General features: G+C 38.8%; 1 protein-coding gene across 3 annotated transcripts in view; it reads right to left on the reverse strand.

The window, feature by feature from the left end:
* Window positions 1-1465: 1465 nt before the first annotated feature.
* The window catches only part of MAP3K7 (mitogen-activated protein kinase kinase kinase 7), a 35204-nt gene continuing 19011 nt past the window's right edge, over window positions 1466-17658 (reverse strand). For 2 of the 3 annotated variants that reach the window (XM_053381469.1, XM_053381470.1), the window contains 5 exons: window positions 11926-11993; window positions 9301-9415; window positions 6471-6532; window positions 5355-5467; window positions 1466-2383 (listed from right to left, as the gene is read on the reverse strand). In XM_053381469.1, coding sequence (XP_053237444.1) covers window positions 2203-2383; window positions 5355-5467; window positions 6471-6532; window positions 9301-9415; window positions 11926-11993 — 539 coding nt within the window. In that variant the 3' untranslated portion in view covers window positions 1466-2202. The remainder of the gene's footprint in view (window positions 2384-5354; window positions 5468-6470; window positions 6533-9300; window positions 9416-11925; window positions 11994-17658) is intronic. The other variant, XM_053381471.1, reaches the window with a different exon arrangement.

Here is a 17658-nt window from a genome sequence, read left to right on the forward strand (position 1 = left end):
TCTGTTTCACATGAAAGCAGCATCTGAGTGCAATGGCTCACCAGATATTGTAGAAGCTACTGTATATTTTCCTCCATGCCTCTGTAAACAGTAATGTGCACGGGTATGGTATACAGTGGCAAATGTGTGGAGTTATTTTAAAAACCTTTCATAGGTAGCTGTTTTGTGAAAAGCGAGCTTGAATCAAAGCTCAACATTTTTCAGTTAATCTTTCAGAGGCTTCTTGGATATTTCACTGAAGCAATTACCATTTTTTGTTTTATAAGTTTCAAGTTATTAAAAACCATAGCTGTTTCAGAAATGTATTGCCATATTAAGGCTGCAACACTGCACATGCTTTCCTGGGAATAAGCCTCAGAGAATACAGTTGGACATAGCGCTAAGGAAACTTGCATAGAATCAGGCTGCATATTTCAACTAGGACTGAAAGTTATCCAGATTCTCAGTGTCAACCCACAGAACGATGGACATTGAAACGTGTAAGGCTGTATGTCTTCCTTTTGGACAATTCTAACCACAGGTTGTGAGTCATATCTTTAATGATTTTCTGACTTACAAAATCTATAGTTGGAATCAATAACTCCTCCCTCTTATCACACTGGGCCATATTTACATATATACACAAAATAATTCATGTCTAATCTTTGTGGTTCAAAGTACTGACATGACAAAATATTGTCAAAATGCAGCCTTTCTGCTTCAGACTCGGAAGACAATAGGCATTTTATGTACTAAAAGTCACTTGACATGGTTTTTCACTCAGACCCACCATTTCAACACCTTGTTCTCCAATTCCCAACCACGAAGTGCCCACGCAACACTTTTGAAACTTGGGGCAGTTCAACAGCAGATTGTGTTCGGAGTGGGGGGCAGCTATTCTAATGGGGTTAAAAGTATTTTTCAAAAATCCCTTTATGGATTGTGGGAGTTTGTTTTCTTAAAACAAGGTGGTAGTTAGTGAGAGAGCTTAGGGACATTCATGGCGTTTTTTCTCTCCCCTCCCCAACTCAGCATTCAAATTTGACTGCGATATAGGTGGCAATGTTTTGATTATTCTAAGATGCAGCATAGTTGTGACCTTCGGTCCGATCACATTCCTTAAAATCTCTTGCAACACAAGAGAAGGTAGCTGCTGTTTACTTGTTCGCTCGCTCGCTGAATCCCATCATCCACGTTGCCCATTGTGTAGCAGTGTACCTGTAATCCTCCTGCTCATATCTGACAAGGCAAAGAGTGGTGTAGAGAACAGGATTCAGGGGGGATTGCAACTACCTTCTCTCTTGCTACATCAGGACATTTAAAGCTGAGACCTGGGGGCTCCAGTTGTTGCTGAACCCACATCGAGCCCAGCAAGCATGACCAGCTGACAAGGATGATTGGAATTGTAGGTCAAAATAGCTGGAAGGCCTCAGGCGTCACACCCCTGATTTAAAGGAATATGCCCAGTGTCCAGGTTACAATGTGGTAACTCTCAAGAGATGAACCAATTTTATACATGTCCATACTTAACGATACATAATGTAACTGGATCCATTTGGCTTATTGAATCTTTATCCTCAATTTGAACATACGGGCTTGATAAACTTCTTCACCATATCTTTCCATTCTTTAACTCTCAAATGTAAAGAAAATACAGGATTGTATGATAGCATGATTACAAGAAATTTTAGTCAAAATGCAGGGTGATCAAGTGCTCAACCAGTGATGGTGGCCTCAGCTTAGACTTCCCATATTCAAAAGAATGCAGTGTTTAGCCAGCATCAGCTCTCGAGCTTGGTGGAGTCCTGACTGATTCTTGCTAACAGTCCGAGATGGGGGAATAACAAAAACATTCTAAAAATGGGGGGGGGGGGAATCTATACTGTTCCTATTGCGTTAACACCAAAAGATCTTATAATTTAGCAGCCACTTAAACCACTTTTGGTAGGCTAGCCATCACACGAGGGGCATGCAAACAGCCAGAGTTCATTGCATTTTGCTTTATGTTTAGTGCTGCTGATAATTCCTGTAGCTGCTCATACCTTTCTCAAACAATGTTCAAACAAATAAAAAGGATACTGGACTGATGCTGGAAGAGCAGCAGGTATGTCTACACATTCAGCACACACCAATAAGGGAACACTCAGAAGATGTCATATTAAGGGATAATTTTTTAAAAAGAAGTTTTTCTGTGCAACATTGTCAATTTGAAGTCCCACTGAATCATGATGTCCCTTGACGTTTTTGTTGCTGATTTCGGATAACTTCCAACTGTTTTTTGCATTGCTGGTAGTACGTGGAAAGACTTTTATTTTCGTCTAAAAGCTTTTTATGCTCTTGTACCAGACGTGATGTATTTTGCTGGTCTTTTTCATCCTGGTCCAGTTCTGCTATTAGTTCTTGCCTAAATTAAATTTTGAAAAGTTAACATTAGAATCTCAACAGAAATTAATTGATACTCACATTTATCTACCAATATTGCTGTTTACTAAAAAAAAATAGTCTCAAATATTATCTGATATACTTCACAGAGGTTTGATAAAGTAATCTCCACAGGGTACAGTAGCAAGGTCTCCTTCACACCCCATTTAAGTATGCATGTGCGGTGGCATGTGTGTCAATGTCCACAACTATCCATGTACCATACAACAGCACATGACTTTTGAAAATTAGGGAAGGGAGCAGTGTAAACCAACCCCAAGTTCATTAATATTGAGAAAAAAACAATATTTGGTTCAGTAGCAGATGCCTGCTGAAGTACAGAAGATCACTGCCACCAATATTTTGTTAGTATGTTAGTAGTATAACTTAAGTCTATTATTTAACAAGTTTTTTGGATGCCAAAATTGTGTGTCACAAAATTATGTATGAATTTCACGTGTGGTTTTAGTGAAGCTGTACTTGTCACTGGCTCAGTTCAGGTATGCAGCGGTTCTAGACAAATGCACTGCATGAAGCAGATATTCACAAAGCAACTATCAGTTTGATTTTAAGGAGAACTTCAAGTTCTGACTCCTATATGTAGGATCACAATTAATAGCCAATGTCAAATTAACAGGCAATGATCTGGCCACAGGTTCATTCAGAAGTCAGTGTCTGTATCTGCCCAAGGTGGGGAGTATTCCTGAATCCCAACTTGTCACTGGAGTCTCAAGTGGCTTCTGTGGCTAGGAGTTCTTCTGCCCAGTTTAGGCCAATTTGCTATGTATGGTCTTTCCTAGATTGGAATAGCCTTGCATCAGTTGTCGATTCTCTAACCTCTCATCTGGACTACTGCAATGTGCTGTATGTGGGGTTACACTTGACAACTGGAGTTAGTGTGGAACGCAGTCACTAAGCTGGTAAGTGAGGTAGCCTGATGGGACAATGTGTCACCGGTGGTCCTCAAAACACTGTGCGTCAGTAAGCTACCAAGTTAAATTCAAGGTGTTAGTACTGGCATATGAAGCCCTATATGACACAAGTGCCACTAGGGGCTGTCTGATTGGCAGTGACCTCTGACAGGGCCTTTTCTGTGGCAGTTCCCCATTTGTGGAATCTCCGACTTGGTTTGCTGCATCTGTCTCCCTTGTTATTGACTTTAAGGAGACAATAAAAACATTTATATCCACCTAGCTATTTGATGACTGAGATACTGTTCCTGGAAACCCTGAGACCACTGTTTTCATTTGTGTGTTTTCAAATGTTTAATCATGTGTCCGGTCACCCTAGGCTCCCTTGGGAGGAAGGGTAGAATAAAAAACAAACTAATAGTACTAATATTCCAGAAGATTATTTGGGCTCATAGTCTCAAAGATTATTTAGGTTTTGTCCTTTTTACACCATTCTCAAAATAGGTCACGTTCTATATTGAGATGAACTCTTGTTAAAATAGCAGAGGCAAGAGTCACGTAGACTATTTTTTCACAACTGTCATTTCATTTAATTGATGAGATAAGCATTCAAAACACTTTCGGCCTCTAATTTTAGATGAGAAAATATTCTAGGCAGAGTTGCAGTGAACTAGTTCTCTGAGTTTTCTTCTGGGTCTTAAAGAATCTACTTCGTTTAGAGAGTCCAGCTGCCCCAGATGTACCTGTGAAGCGGAAATGGGAATACAGTGGTACCTTGGGTTACGTTAACTTTGGGTAACGTAATTTCAAGTTACGAACGCGGCAAACCCGGAAGTGTATACTTCTGGGTTTCGCCATGTGCGCATGTGCAGAAGCACTCTGCACGCTTCACGCATGCGCAGAAACGCTCTGTGCATGTGCGCAGAAGCGGCGCCTCCAGATACTGACTTTTCGGGGTAAGTACAGACCCCAGGGACGAATTAAGTTCATATCCGGAGGGTCCACTGTACTGCCTTGCAACTGCTCCAAATGATGCACTCTCCATGATGAAAGCTGGGAAGCACATTTGTCACAAGATGGGCATCAGCTGCTTCCCTTAAGACTGGAGAGTGAGTGGCATTTAACACTCAGAGAAAAGAGTGATGTTGTGACACGGCTCATGGCAGCAAGGGTTGGAACGGCTGACTGCCTTGGGAACTGAAGAGCATGCTGTTTGCTCTGTCACAAAAAATGGTTCTGCAGTCAAAAGTAGGAACTTCTGCCTGGCAGGTGGAATTCTGAGCTATGGTCACAGGCCAGGGTATTGGGGAAGCAATTGGGAAAAGAAGAGGAGAAATGGGGGTTGACTCTGGAATTGCAGCAACCGTCTTGGAGGATGCTCCCATGATAGGAATGAGCCAGTCGTCACTCTTACAGCTCTAAGTTGGGAAAGACACAAATCATGGCACCAGTGTGTTATGAAAAAGTTTTGATTATTTTTATGTAGTGTTTTAGTTTATTTGTTTTTGCAGTTGTTTATTTTGTATTTTAGCTGTGAACTGCATTGTGATCTTGTGTGAAGAAGAATATATAAACAGGAATGAATGAATGAATAAATAAATAGTTTGGGAGTCATGGGAATTTCCAAGGCCTTCCCAGACTCATCCTGTTCTGAGAAATGGGACTCTGTATCTCACTAGGAAGTACAGAAACATTACTCCATGGCTTGTTGCATGTGAAATATTTATAACTATCAGCCCAATCTGCCATTCTAAGCAAGTGAAGAAGATAGTTCAACCTTGGGACATGATACAAAACAGGGCACCATACCTTTACATGTTCTTGTTTCTATAAGCAGATCACAAATTCATCTACAGAGACTCCTAGTATTATAAGTTTATCAAAGCCAGAATCATGCTTGAAAGTAAGAAAATGCTGCCATTTTAAAAGCAATATGTAGGTTTTTTTTTAATTTTTAAAAAATGCAATATTGTGTTAGTCTACACTTTTGTTTCAGTAAAATTATCACACAAGAACAAAAAAGGAACATATTTTACCACTTACTTTCTTTGCAACAGCAATGCAATTTCTGTTTGAACTTTCATATATTCTTGTGCCATTTTACAGTGCTGTTCAAACACAGCCATAGATTCTGAGTTTGGACATGGCTGTAAAGGCTGAAAATAAAATCAAACATGTTAAAAATGAACCAACTGTTATCTCAACACACAGCATGTCAAACCTTCTCTTTTTAAATTCAAGGGAACTAAACTATATCCAGAAAACATCTTCGCAGACCTAGGCAAACATGAAGTATACCAGAGTATTATTTTATAATCTGTAAAAGAAATATATGTGGGCAACTATTTAGTGATCATCATGACTGATGAAGCGTTTCAAGTGGCAGCCCACCCTGCTCTGGATGTCTACGTCATCCCTGGGATGGGTGACCATGCAGTTACCAATGCGCTGCTACTTGGTACTTCTTCAGCACCGAGTGTGGGATAAGAGGCTAGTGTTGGCAAGATGTAACTCTAACTTTCTGAGCTGGGTTGTCAGGGCAGCAGTTCGTTGCATCAGGTCAATTTATTCAGACATAAAGACCAGAGACTACATTTTGCATAGCTAGCTTTTTGGCTAATCAAACCAATTGTAACAGTACCCCTTTTAAAAAACAAACAAAAACAAAACTATTTTAAACATGCACATGCTAAATTTGGCTCGACTCCTGCATGCACACCAGTATAATTACCCCCCCCCCAATCTCCTGACAACCTTGCAGTTTGAAAGCGCGCCAGTTCAAGTAGATAAATAGGTACCGCTCTGGTGGGAATGTAAATGGCGTTTCCGTGTGCTGCTCTGGTTCGCCAGAAGTGGCTTGGTCATGCTGGCCACATGACCCGGAAGCTGTATGCCAGCTCCCTCGGCCAGTAAAGTGAGATGAGCGCCGCAACCCCAGAGTCGTCCGCAACTGGACCTAATGGTCAGGGGTCCCTTTACCTTTTTACCCCCCAAAATGGACAAAATATTGAAGATAGAGAATTGTATCATCTATTTTTTTATTTATTAATAGGTTGTGTATTGTATGCTTCTCTTTGTAAGAAGCCTGGAAAAGAGCTTTTGCCATTAAAGGTGGCCTAAACATATTAAGCAAAAACGGAAATCACAGAATGATTTTACCTGCAATTGGTGATCTAATGTAAGATATGCCATTGGGATGGAGTTATCAGACCCATTGGTATCTGTTGGAAAAAAGACAGGTATTTTGAGTTTCAAGTGTGCAAAGTGACATCAATACATGTTGGAAGTTCTCAAAGTCCTACATAGACATAGGTTTCATGAGGAAATGATACAGGGTACTTTCACATGACTAAGTGCCACATAGCACTTGTTATCTATCTCTGCATGATGGCTGCATTTATGGCTTGCTGACTATACTAACTGATCATGCAGTGAAGTATTTAATGAGCAACTACAACCACACAGAACTGTAAAGCTGTTGGAGTGTATTAATGTCAGATATCTATCCTGTACCTTTAGTATCTAGGTGCTTTCAAGTAGTCTAATAATAATGGATGCAGTGGAGATATATTTATAAAAATACTGTTTTTGTTGCTGTTAAATCCTCTTATTCTTTTTTTCAAGGAGCTTACATCTACATACAACAGGTTTCTAGAGTCTTCCTCCAACTAGGCCTGTTCAATTTCAAAACCACATATAAAGGTCACTTTTCCTCTCATCATACAATAATGAAAATGGCCATTATGTTGTACTTGGTCTACTGAGTGGTTTGGGCGGCGGGGGGGGGGGGTGTCAGCAAAATAGCAATCCAAATCTACCCCAAAATCAATCCAAATCTTTTTGCAAAAGGCAGCTAGATATTTCTTTGCACCAGCTACTGACTTTTGCAACTTGATTTTAAAAGGCAAACATGTATAAACACCTCTAAGCAGTTAAAATTACCAAAGTTAATTAGAATTTTAAAATTATACAATTGAAAATTCAGGGTAAAAGTGTAGTCCTTATTTTAAGGACGGTTACTAAGACTTTTGCAGCCATTGCTGTCATCAGCTAGTATTGATCCGCAAGGAGAAAAATAACACAATAGCCAGTTAGCACTCCAGCTGAAATAGCAATATTGGGGTGATTAACTCCTTACACAAATCTCTGTACAAACAATACTACAGTTTCAGTACTGCCATCTCCACATGTATTGTATATGTAGGAATTTGTAATAGCATTCGCTTACAATGGCCCTCAGGAATCTACAAGATGCTGGCAATAGCATCTTTTTTCATGCACATACAGAACTGCTCATGTACATAAGTTTCCTTGTTCTCTTAAGTCAAGGCATACTTTGCATAGGCAATGAGGATTCTCTGTTGTGAAAACAAGGTATTCTGTTACTCATAAAAGATGCAATCCTTTCAGGTGCAAAGCTGTGCGTGTGGCGTGCACAAACATTGCAGTCCTATGTGTGCAGCAGGGTAGCTGAATACAGCTCCCAGAAGCGATCCCTACTCCAGCATCCTCCTAAAGGGAAAGAGTCCAGAACAGAGACCTTTTTGTAGTTATATCTGCAGAGATGAACAGAGTCTTTTCAACAATCCCATTATGATCTCTTCTTCCCAAAGAAGCTGGGCATCTTTGTTTTCATTTTAGAAATGGTAAAGGATTTTTCGTTCTAGAAGGGGTGTGAATGTGTGAGGGTGGTGGGGACTGGGGACCAGGCTACATTTTTATAATATGAACCGTTGGATTGCCAATCTGCTATGCTTTCTTCAGGATTTTAATTTTATTGTTTTGTATTTTGTTTAGTGTGCTTTTTATAGTTGTTTTATGCCATGTTGGAAGCTGTCCTGGGGACTCCCAGGGACAGGATGTAAATTCCCCCAATAAAAAGTTGGTGCTTTTGGACCATGTGTATATACACATTTTGGAGGTATTTATTTATTTATTTCATAAAATTTGTATGTTGCTTGATTGTAAAAAACCAACCCCCTCCAAAAAAAACCCCAAGGCACTTTTGCAGCAGTATGTGAACCACTGGTAAAAGTTGTTTCTTCAGGTTAGCTTGAAAAAAACCCATTATGGAACAGTCATGTTTACAAATCATTTCTTTCCTAAAATTGAGTATTCATTATCAAGAATTGGACATTTACTATCTAATAAGAAACAACAGTTTGATTACAGTACACTCTATACAAAATGTCCATTTCTACATTATTTTGCAGTTGGATGTAATAATGCTAGAAGTACAGGTGGAAGACAGGAGTGCCTGGCGTGCTCTGGTCCATGGGGTCACTAAGAGTTGGACACGACTAAATGACTAAACAACAACACAGATGGTAATTTACTTTGCCGAAGTCAATGTAGTTATTAACACTAGAAGCACTGGGAATAAACTTGGGGAGAGTCTGATGTAGGGTAACATTCACAATCAATTAAGCCTGTCTTAAATGAAGGCATGCACATAAATGATGTACAATTTGTTTTTATTATATGTTTTATGCTAAAAAGTAACTTACACACAGCATTGGAAGAATACATTTTGTAACAAAAATTTGACACACAGCACAATGTCCGACAGTCCTGGCTCCAGGTTTTTGCATAAAAATTTAGCGGGTTCCTGTAAAATACAAATGATCACCCTCCCATGGTTCAGCACTACTGATGGAGAGCAAGCAAGTGATCAGTTGACAGCAGCAGCTTTCTCTCCCTCTGTGATGTAGTTGAGTATTTTAGATGATGCTGTGGCCTTTGGCTAGTGCAATAAAGCTTCTGATTATGGTGCGGACACAAGAGGCCAAATAAGGAGCCGCAGTCACAGCTGTAGCAACACACTCACTTGCCCTATGGTAGATGCCTAGCAGGGACTCACATTGATTTTGAACCTGAAGTTGATAAAGTTTAATACACACAAGCCTTGTGTGTAAATCACTACGCAAACACAGTACTTCTCAAGAGCAAGCGTTGATACTTCCAAAGCCAAACGCAAACCCAACTTTACCTGTAGCGTCATCAGGTGTCCATGGAAGACTGCGAGCTGGCTTTTCAGAGGTTGGTCCCGAGGTAGTGATCATTCTCACACTAGGACTAGATGATCTACTGTTGTTCCTGCTTTCCTGTACAAAGACATTTTTTTTAAAAAAACCCCAAATTATTATCTTAAGCACATTGCAATTTCAGAACAACACTGTTGAAAATCTGAAATTTCTTGATTGCCAGATCAGTTAATTTTCATGAACATTTGAGAGGTTTGCTTCCCCTTGAAATAAAGAAAACAATAATATAAAAAACATGTGAAGCAGTCCACAAGTTTCGGGAGTCATTCTTCCATGATGTTTTTCTACATGTTTCATCAGAGCTCAGGGACTTTCTAGTGAAGGGGACAGGGGAATATACTGCTGTCAGAAAAGAGTAGAGCTAAAAAAGCAGCAATGCCTCTTCTCCAACCCACCCACTTGGTGCCAAAGGACATATTCTTCCTCCCACTGAAAATAGCCGGTGTGGCCTCCCATCCTCAGTTTAGACTGACACCATAATGCAGCAAAGACTTAAAGTCCCCCTTTCCCCATGCCATGATACTGATGTGGTTTGCAGCCCCTGCTGACTATTTAACGTCAAGAACAAAGGAAAAAATAATTGCATACAAGGGCTATGGCCCTCAGAAGTTGGGTTCTACCCTTTTAAAACATGGTGGGGTTTTGAGGGGGGAGGGGGGTTATTGGGCTGTTGTTTTTATTTTGATTATATATTTGTGTTTTATATTCTGATTTTGTTCTGTGAACCGCCCTGAGACCGCCGGGTATAGGGCAGTATATAAATTCAATTAACAACAACAACAACAACAACAACAACAGTATAACATCATGTAAATAAAAATCAGGATCTATTGGGAAAATAAACAGCACTATTCATCAACCAAATAAACATGGAATGGTAGGCTGGGTTAAGTGAAAGGATTCTTGGGACAAGATTGCATCAGACACAATAACCCTGCTGAAAAATGCAAAATTACAAGAACTGGCCGTAAAGGGGAACAAAGTTAGCAAGGACAAATTATTGTCATGGAAAACGAGGAGTGTTGCCCATCCTTTGGAATGTGTACACCTCTTACCTCTGCCCTGCTCCAGTCCAATCAAAACTTCTCTGTACATTTATGGATGGGCTTCTTAGAGCCCAAAGTAGGAAAAGTGCTAAGGTTATCAATGGCTACATTACACCTCCGCTACACTTCTAGGATCAGAACCGGCATGACTCTGAATACTGGTTACTGAGAAACCACAGCAGAAGACGGCTAGAGTGCTCATGTCCTGTTTGCAGGGTTGCCAGAGACATCTGGGTGGTCACTAATGGAAACAAGATGCAAGACTCGATAGACCTTTGGTCTAATCCAGTGGGGCTCTTCTCCTTATAATACATGCATAGGTAATGTGTGGGCATTAATGCCCAGATGGATGGTTGTTAAAGAATATACAGAGAATTTATTGAAGGACTAATGTTATTAAACACTTTGCACCAAGATTCTGGTTGGCTTGTGGTGGGCTCCCATCTCAATGGGGTGGAAAGATTTAATCCCTGTTCTATGCTGATACAAATACATACAGGTGGAGCACAAGTATTAATTATGAAGGCCATGATCACACATTTCACAAAAAAATAAAATGAAAAGCACCTAGGCAGCACGCATGCTGCCATTACTAGTTTGACACTAACTATATTCAAAACAAATGAATCAATGTTACTCATGCTACTGACGTTTAAAGACTGTTGCCTGACATTCCATTAGCTCAGGTATAAAAATTAAAAACACAAAACGTAAAACATTTCATTTCCCCCCTTCCAATGATTTCACTCTAAGCCACTAAGGACAAAGTGATGAGATGATATGTCTTTGGTATGTGCATATGTACTCAGAAATGTCACCTCAAATGACAAGGTGAAACTATGGATAAGTCAGTACTGTAGTTGTATTTTCCCTAAACGCAAGTTTGAGAGCTTTCAAATTCACATCGGTTTTGAAAAGTTTTACAGTAAAGCAATGAAGCTGAAGAATTCTAAGTTTTATAAATAAAGGTTTGTGCAGGCAAGAAATTGCTCTCAAATTTAGCCAAATATCAAGTAGTATAGTTAAAAAATAATAATTAACAGCATCATATGCATAGTCAACAATAAACATTTTCAATGGGTAGCGTTAACAGAACTTGCAATCTTTTTAGGCATGTTGGGCGTTTTTCGCTTGGAACCAATTCCTACTAAGTACAATGCCATTTTCTCACCTAGAATAATACACAGGGATATAGGCTTGCTATACCATTACTAAGTCTTACCAAAAGGCAAGCAAATATACTTTAGACTATAGCAAAGGAGAGACAATATTGTGAAACTTTTCTTGCCAGTTTAAGCATCTTTAACGCAGTACAGAGCTATGGTAGAGGTTCTTCAAAGCTGTACATTGCACTTTCACAGTTCTAGTGCTCTTCAGGTATTTTATAATTTTAATTTGGTGGTTTCAATTTGAAAAGAGTTGCTCACCCACAAAAACATTTTTTTTAAAAAAGTAAAATAAAATAATATTAGACAATCATTTAATGAACCAACTATGATCTTCAAGGAAAAAAACGTTTTTTACCTGGTTGGAATCTGTTCCAGCAACACTAAGGTCTTGAATAGATCTGCGCCTCTGTTGTCCGTTGCCTGCTGATGAGAGAAAGAAAAAAAAAAGGAGCTGAAATGCACTCAAACAAAATAAGGGTGTGACTGTTGCAGAAAGAGCTTGGAATTTGTACAGATCCAGCGAGAGGGAGAGAAAGAGTGTGTTTGTATATGGGGAGGAGTGGGGGAGAGCAGAAAGACAGCTGCAAAGTTTTAAGAAGAAGAAAAAAAAACACACCCTGCACACTGGCGTGTCAACAGAAAGCATATCCTAATACAATAACCACTCCTATCCCATGAATAGCTTCTGCACTTTCCTTCACCATCTTCTGTCACATGTGCTTTAACAGGCTTAGTGCTTGGGGGGCTGGCACTGATGACGACATCTATTTCAAGGAGGTTACGTTATGGGGATTTCTAGAGCACGGCTACTACGATAAGATGCTGCCAGTTTTCTCACTTCTTTGGATTAGTAAGCAAAATGAGTAATCAGCAGTACTGACCTGCAAATCATAATTTTGCTCTCTCTCACAGGAAAGGCCAACCCAATTTCTATTCCAGTTATAATGCTCCTGTTTAGTTGCCGAGAATCATATTATACTTATTTGTCCCATTCTTGAAAATGTAGCCTGCTTCTATATATATCATTTTGCACCTATTACAGACCTGAATGCCTCCAGTTTTTTTTAATTAAAAAATTAATGGCTACATGCGATATATATATATATATACATTGTTAAAATCTGCAAGCCAATAAAATAACAAAAGATCACAATTTTTGGGTATGCAGCATTTCCGCTAGCATTTTGCTATTCTAATGATCATTGTTTATGCTGCTTCTGGGATGAGAGATCAGTTGTCCAAAGGAAACACCAACACATTTAAATTAACAGCTGACACAATACTTGGGATTCTTCAGTCTTTGAAGGTTACATTACATAACATTTTTGTTTTAGAAAAACACAGACCAGCGGTAACGCAAGCAACCACTCCAACAATGAGAAGCACATGCATTCAGCGTCCTTCAATTGATCATTCTGTTTTACAACATGCAGTTTGGCTTTATACGAGGCCTCAATGTTGATTAAAGTGACCTAGGAACTTATTTCCAGTTTGAATATAAACGGGATAAAAAGGAAGAGAACAACCCAGTTTTCTGAATAATGTCTTGCTTAACATCTTGGGTTACACACCACCAAAAGGAGTATATATTTGGACGGCTTGTTACCCATTTCTCCCAAAGGATTTTGATTTAACAAGTTATTTAAAAAAATACAGAAAGGGAATCAGATACTTTAAAAGTTTTTAGAACTTTAGAGCAAATTGATATTGTGAGCAGCAAAGCGGTTCAGAATTTCTGTGCCACTTCTGAAAATATCAATTACAGAGTACTGACACACACAAGTGCTTGACTTCCAGGTCAACTACACAAACTTCCCAAGAACTGCCTAAGTGGTCCGTGATCTGCTCCTTAAAAAGCATGCAGCAGCCTGTCATTAAGAAAATGATCATTAGGAGTTTACATTGGGAAGCACAACTTGTGATGTTTTTTTAAAAAAGCAGTTGCTCATTAACAGATTTATGCAGTTGCTCACAGGCTCTAGCAACTTAGCATGGACCTCAAGATGATCCACTCATGACTGATGTAACAATTATGTCCACATTTCATTCAACAGCTCCGTTCTAAAATTAGCTTAACTGAAATAAACTTGTAAAAAATATCTGGAATTCCCATTCTCCTTTCAGATTAGCAACATTTGTGAATCTAAAGAACCCAGCACATGTGCTGCTGAAACAGTATATCATGGCCACCAAAAAGTTAAAATAATCAGGGTGGGGTAGAATTAAAAATGCCTTTATATATTTATATTCAAGAAGGTTGTGCTCTGTAGCACTGACGACACCAAACTGCTTTAAATGAGAAACCTCCAGATTAGCAGCATGAGATTTAAAGCAAGCTGTTAGGCTAAGGCATTTTCATTGCAGTTAACTAGTACTGGCATAGGGCAAGCAGCTCAAGCACAGCCAAACAAACAGGAAATCGATAAATACTTGTTGCTCCTGGATCAATATCAGCTTAGGGGTCCAGCCATAAAAACACAAGCTTCCAGTATGGAAATCAGTTAGCTCCAGTTATAAACACTGCCCTTGAACACAGAAACTTCAACTGGTCCAAAATGCAGCAGCCAGATTATATGCCTTTAGAATGCATATAACCCATTCTAAAACAGCTACATTGGTTGCCAGTTCATTTCCAGGCCCAATTCATGACGCTCACATTACTGTTTAAAACCCCTCAAATGATTAGGCCCCAAATATTTGACAGACCGCCTCCTTTCCTATAGACCCTCTTGGGTATTAAAATAAGCAGGTCTTGGTATTTCTGCCACAGTCAGAAGTCCTGGTGGTGCCCCCAGGAGAGCATTTTCTGTGGCACCCAAAGTATGTCTGCCACCTTCACTATACAGCTTTTAGTGAATGCTGAAAAGGCATCTCTTTACATTGGCCTTTAACACCTGAGATGCGTGTTTCAGGACACCTGTGACTGCAATTTGTTTTAAATGTTTTTAATACTGAATTTTAAATTGTTGTAAACCACACTGTTGGTGAAGAGCAGGCAGTAAATTTAATAAATATTACTACTACTACTATTTTTTAGAAATAACCATCTTACTCTTTACGAACTGAAAACAATGCTGTTAAAACACAAGAGAATATCCTACTGCAAGGAGTGCCATTCAAGTGATTATGTAATTTGGGGGTAAAAGGTAAAGAGAGCCTTTGAAAAGAACCATAACCCTAAATTTTAAGGATAGGTAAACAAATTTTGGGTGGGGAGATACTTAACATGTGTACTGACCACCAATCAATACATGTGTTTAGTAACATTTCTTTACTTTAAATTCTGGTTCAAATCCTTCCCCTGAGAAGTTTAGTGAAGTGTTATAGATACTGTAGAATCTGTCACTCTAGCTGTTTTAGTTGAGGGATTGTGGCAAAGGATACATTGCACAGTATACAGAAGCATGAGTAAATTCAAAGGGCTTAAATCAGGCACTTGTGGGCACCAGTGTGCCTGCCAGTACCTCCTATGGTGCCTGCAACAGGTCTCAGTAAATGTCCCATCAAAAATCTGGATAGAATGAGAATAAATGTCCTTTTTGTCCTGTCGCTGTTTGCCCTATTTTGGCCTCTCCTACATGTCCCCTGAAACATGACCACACTTCATGCTCACCCTTTTGTTGTGAGCAGAGAAAAGGTGCAAATATGGCAATGGCTTATTATTTGAGGGAGAGGGGTCTGCACCATTTTGTGGTCCTGTCACTTTCTGCTCTTTTAGATATGGCAGCCATTTTGTGCTATGCCCCCTGGCAGCCATTTTATGACTGGCACTCATGACACTGCCTCCAAATAACGAATGTGCCCCAAAAGATTGACAATCCCTGCTTTTAATTATACTACAACCTCACAACTGTAACTTGCTAATGAACTAGTATACTTGCATATTTTGTTAGCTCTGCATTTTAAGTGAATTGGATTTGTGCTTCCTGGATTTATGGAATGGAATGCATTAACCCTTTGCTTTTCACAAATCTTGACACAAAATAAATACCAAAATGCATACAAATAATGTGCACCTTGTGAAGAAATGTTTAAAATAATGCATATTTTTGTGCTGTTTAAAATAAACTTGGACTGTTCTGGAAATGAGATACATGAAATAATATTGTGAAACTGGCACAACCAGAAATAGATTGATCTGAGCCAACAATGAATCCCAAAGTAAAAAACACAGGAAATATGTAAAAAATAATAATGCAAATACCATCCTGTGCAAAACATTTATGAATGAATGTTTGGCATGCCAATTTTCCTCATAAACATATATGAAAAACAGGTTCAATGACTGAACCTGTTTGAAAATACTGTATTTCATTCATCTCAAAAGGTGATCTCCATGCCTACAGAAGTTTATGATTGAATTCATTTGTTACTGTTGTTCCAGAAACACTTGGATTGCTGAGAATGTAATGAAGAAGTTCCTAACCACTTGTCACCAGATTCCTTATCACTTGGGCAAGAGCAGAGGTGTTGGCCTTTGTTTCCAGGCCAAGTTCTAGGCTATGCATCATATCTTGACTATTTAGAATTCCTTTCAAAACTTTCTTTGCTATGTCCTAAGACATCGCATAACATTGTATTCATTTTTTAACTCAGGGTGTAATAGAACTTTTATAAAGTATTTGGTACATGAAATTCGCTAAGCTATTTGGCTAGGAATGACTACTATATGAAGGTCATTTGTTAAGAATGTTTTGATTGTCACTTTGTTTCTGTATATTTGTCAATCTTACATAGAGCATTCATTACTCAACAGGCGTCATTCCTATTTAATTATAAAGTTGACAAAAATAGACTTGGACCCTAAAATAAATCAAGAAGTTCAGAGAGAATGCTTCCTGTCCCCTCCTTTCCAGCACTGCACTCTGTATAAGATTCTTATTGCTAACACTTCCCTGTACTGTCACGTGATTTGAATAAGATCTATAAAACCAACACAGATACTTGTTGGAAAATGTCACTCTACCACAGGAGCTAACTCATACATGTGGTAGCATTTTCTGAGATAAAAAGCTTTGGCTATCAAGTAAAAACAGCTGTCATGAGATTTATGACAATCTGTCCTTACAACCAAAAATTATGCTGCTTGAATTTGCAGAAAGAAAGAAAGAAAGAAAGAAAGAAAGAAATGGCTTGGATCCCAAGGTTGCAGAAGGAGACATTTCCATCCTTCCCAGAAGCCCGCTAAAAGTCTCTCCCAAGGCTAAGGTGAGATGCAGGGCAGTGGGGTGGGAGAAGGAACTGCAATATATATATATATATATATATATATATATATATATATATATATATATATATATAAAATAAAATGAGCGCAGGTAACTTCTGTGGGTGAGGCATGCATCCAGTTTTGAACTGCTTCTTGCTTCATAGCTCACCCCATTCAGAAGAGCCCACCAAACTTTCAGATGTCTGGGGGAATACAGGAAAGTGCTCTTTTGCCAATCCCTTTCTCTGAGCACTTATTATGATCCAATACATTGTTGTAAATTACTTATGACTGGAAACTTAATTATTGTTGCAAACTTAATTATAACTAAGGATGAGACTGTTCCAAAGTTGAAAAAAGGGTGTTTTTAAGTTGAACTGCTGAAAACACTATATCCTAAGTGAAAATGTTAAATGGAGAGAAGGAAGTCACAGTAACAAGACATCTGTGACAGAATAGCAACTTTTTGGAGAAGAAAATATATTAATGTACATGTGTACCAGTGTTTTTCAATAACAAGTGTGTCTCTTTCTGAAATCTGATTGTATCCATCGACCAGTGGACCATCCAGAGCAGATTTGGTGTGGATGAGAGAGAGAAGAGGCGGGATGAGGAGAGGAAGGAGAAGTCTCTTTGCACAACACTGGATCTTGCCCTACATTTTTATTCATAAATATTTATTTTAAGTCATTTATTTACCGCATGGCCTTCCATATATTCCCTTTATGTATTAATAGTAATTAGTAAAAATTAAAACTAACAAAATATAGTTGTAACAAATGCATTTATATCTCAGGCTACATTTAGTCAGTCTTAATAGATATTGCATACTTTCTTAAAATCTGTTATTTTAACCATATCTGTTGCACTAGCATAAAC

Source organism: Podarcis raffonei, chromosome 3, assembly GCF_027172205.1.
Source record: "Podarcis raffonei isolate rPodRaf1 chromosome 3, rPodRaf1.pri, whole genome shotgun sequence".
In the NCBI taxonomy this organism is placed as follows: domain Eukaryota; kingdom Metazoa; phylum Chordata; class Lepidosauria; order Squamata; family Lacertidae; genus Podarcis; species Podarcis raffonei.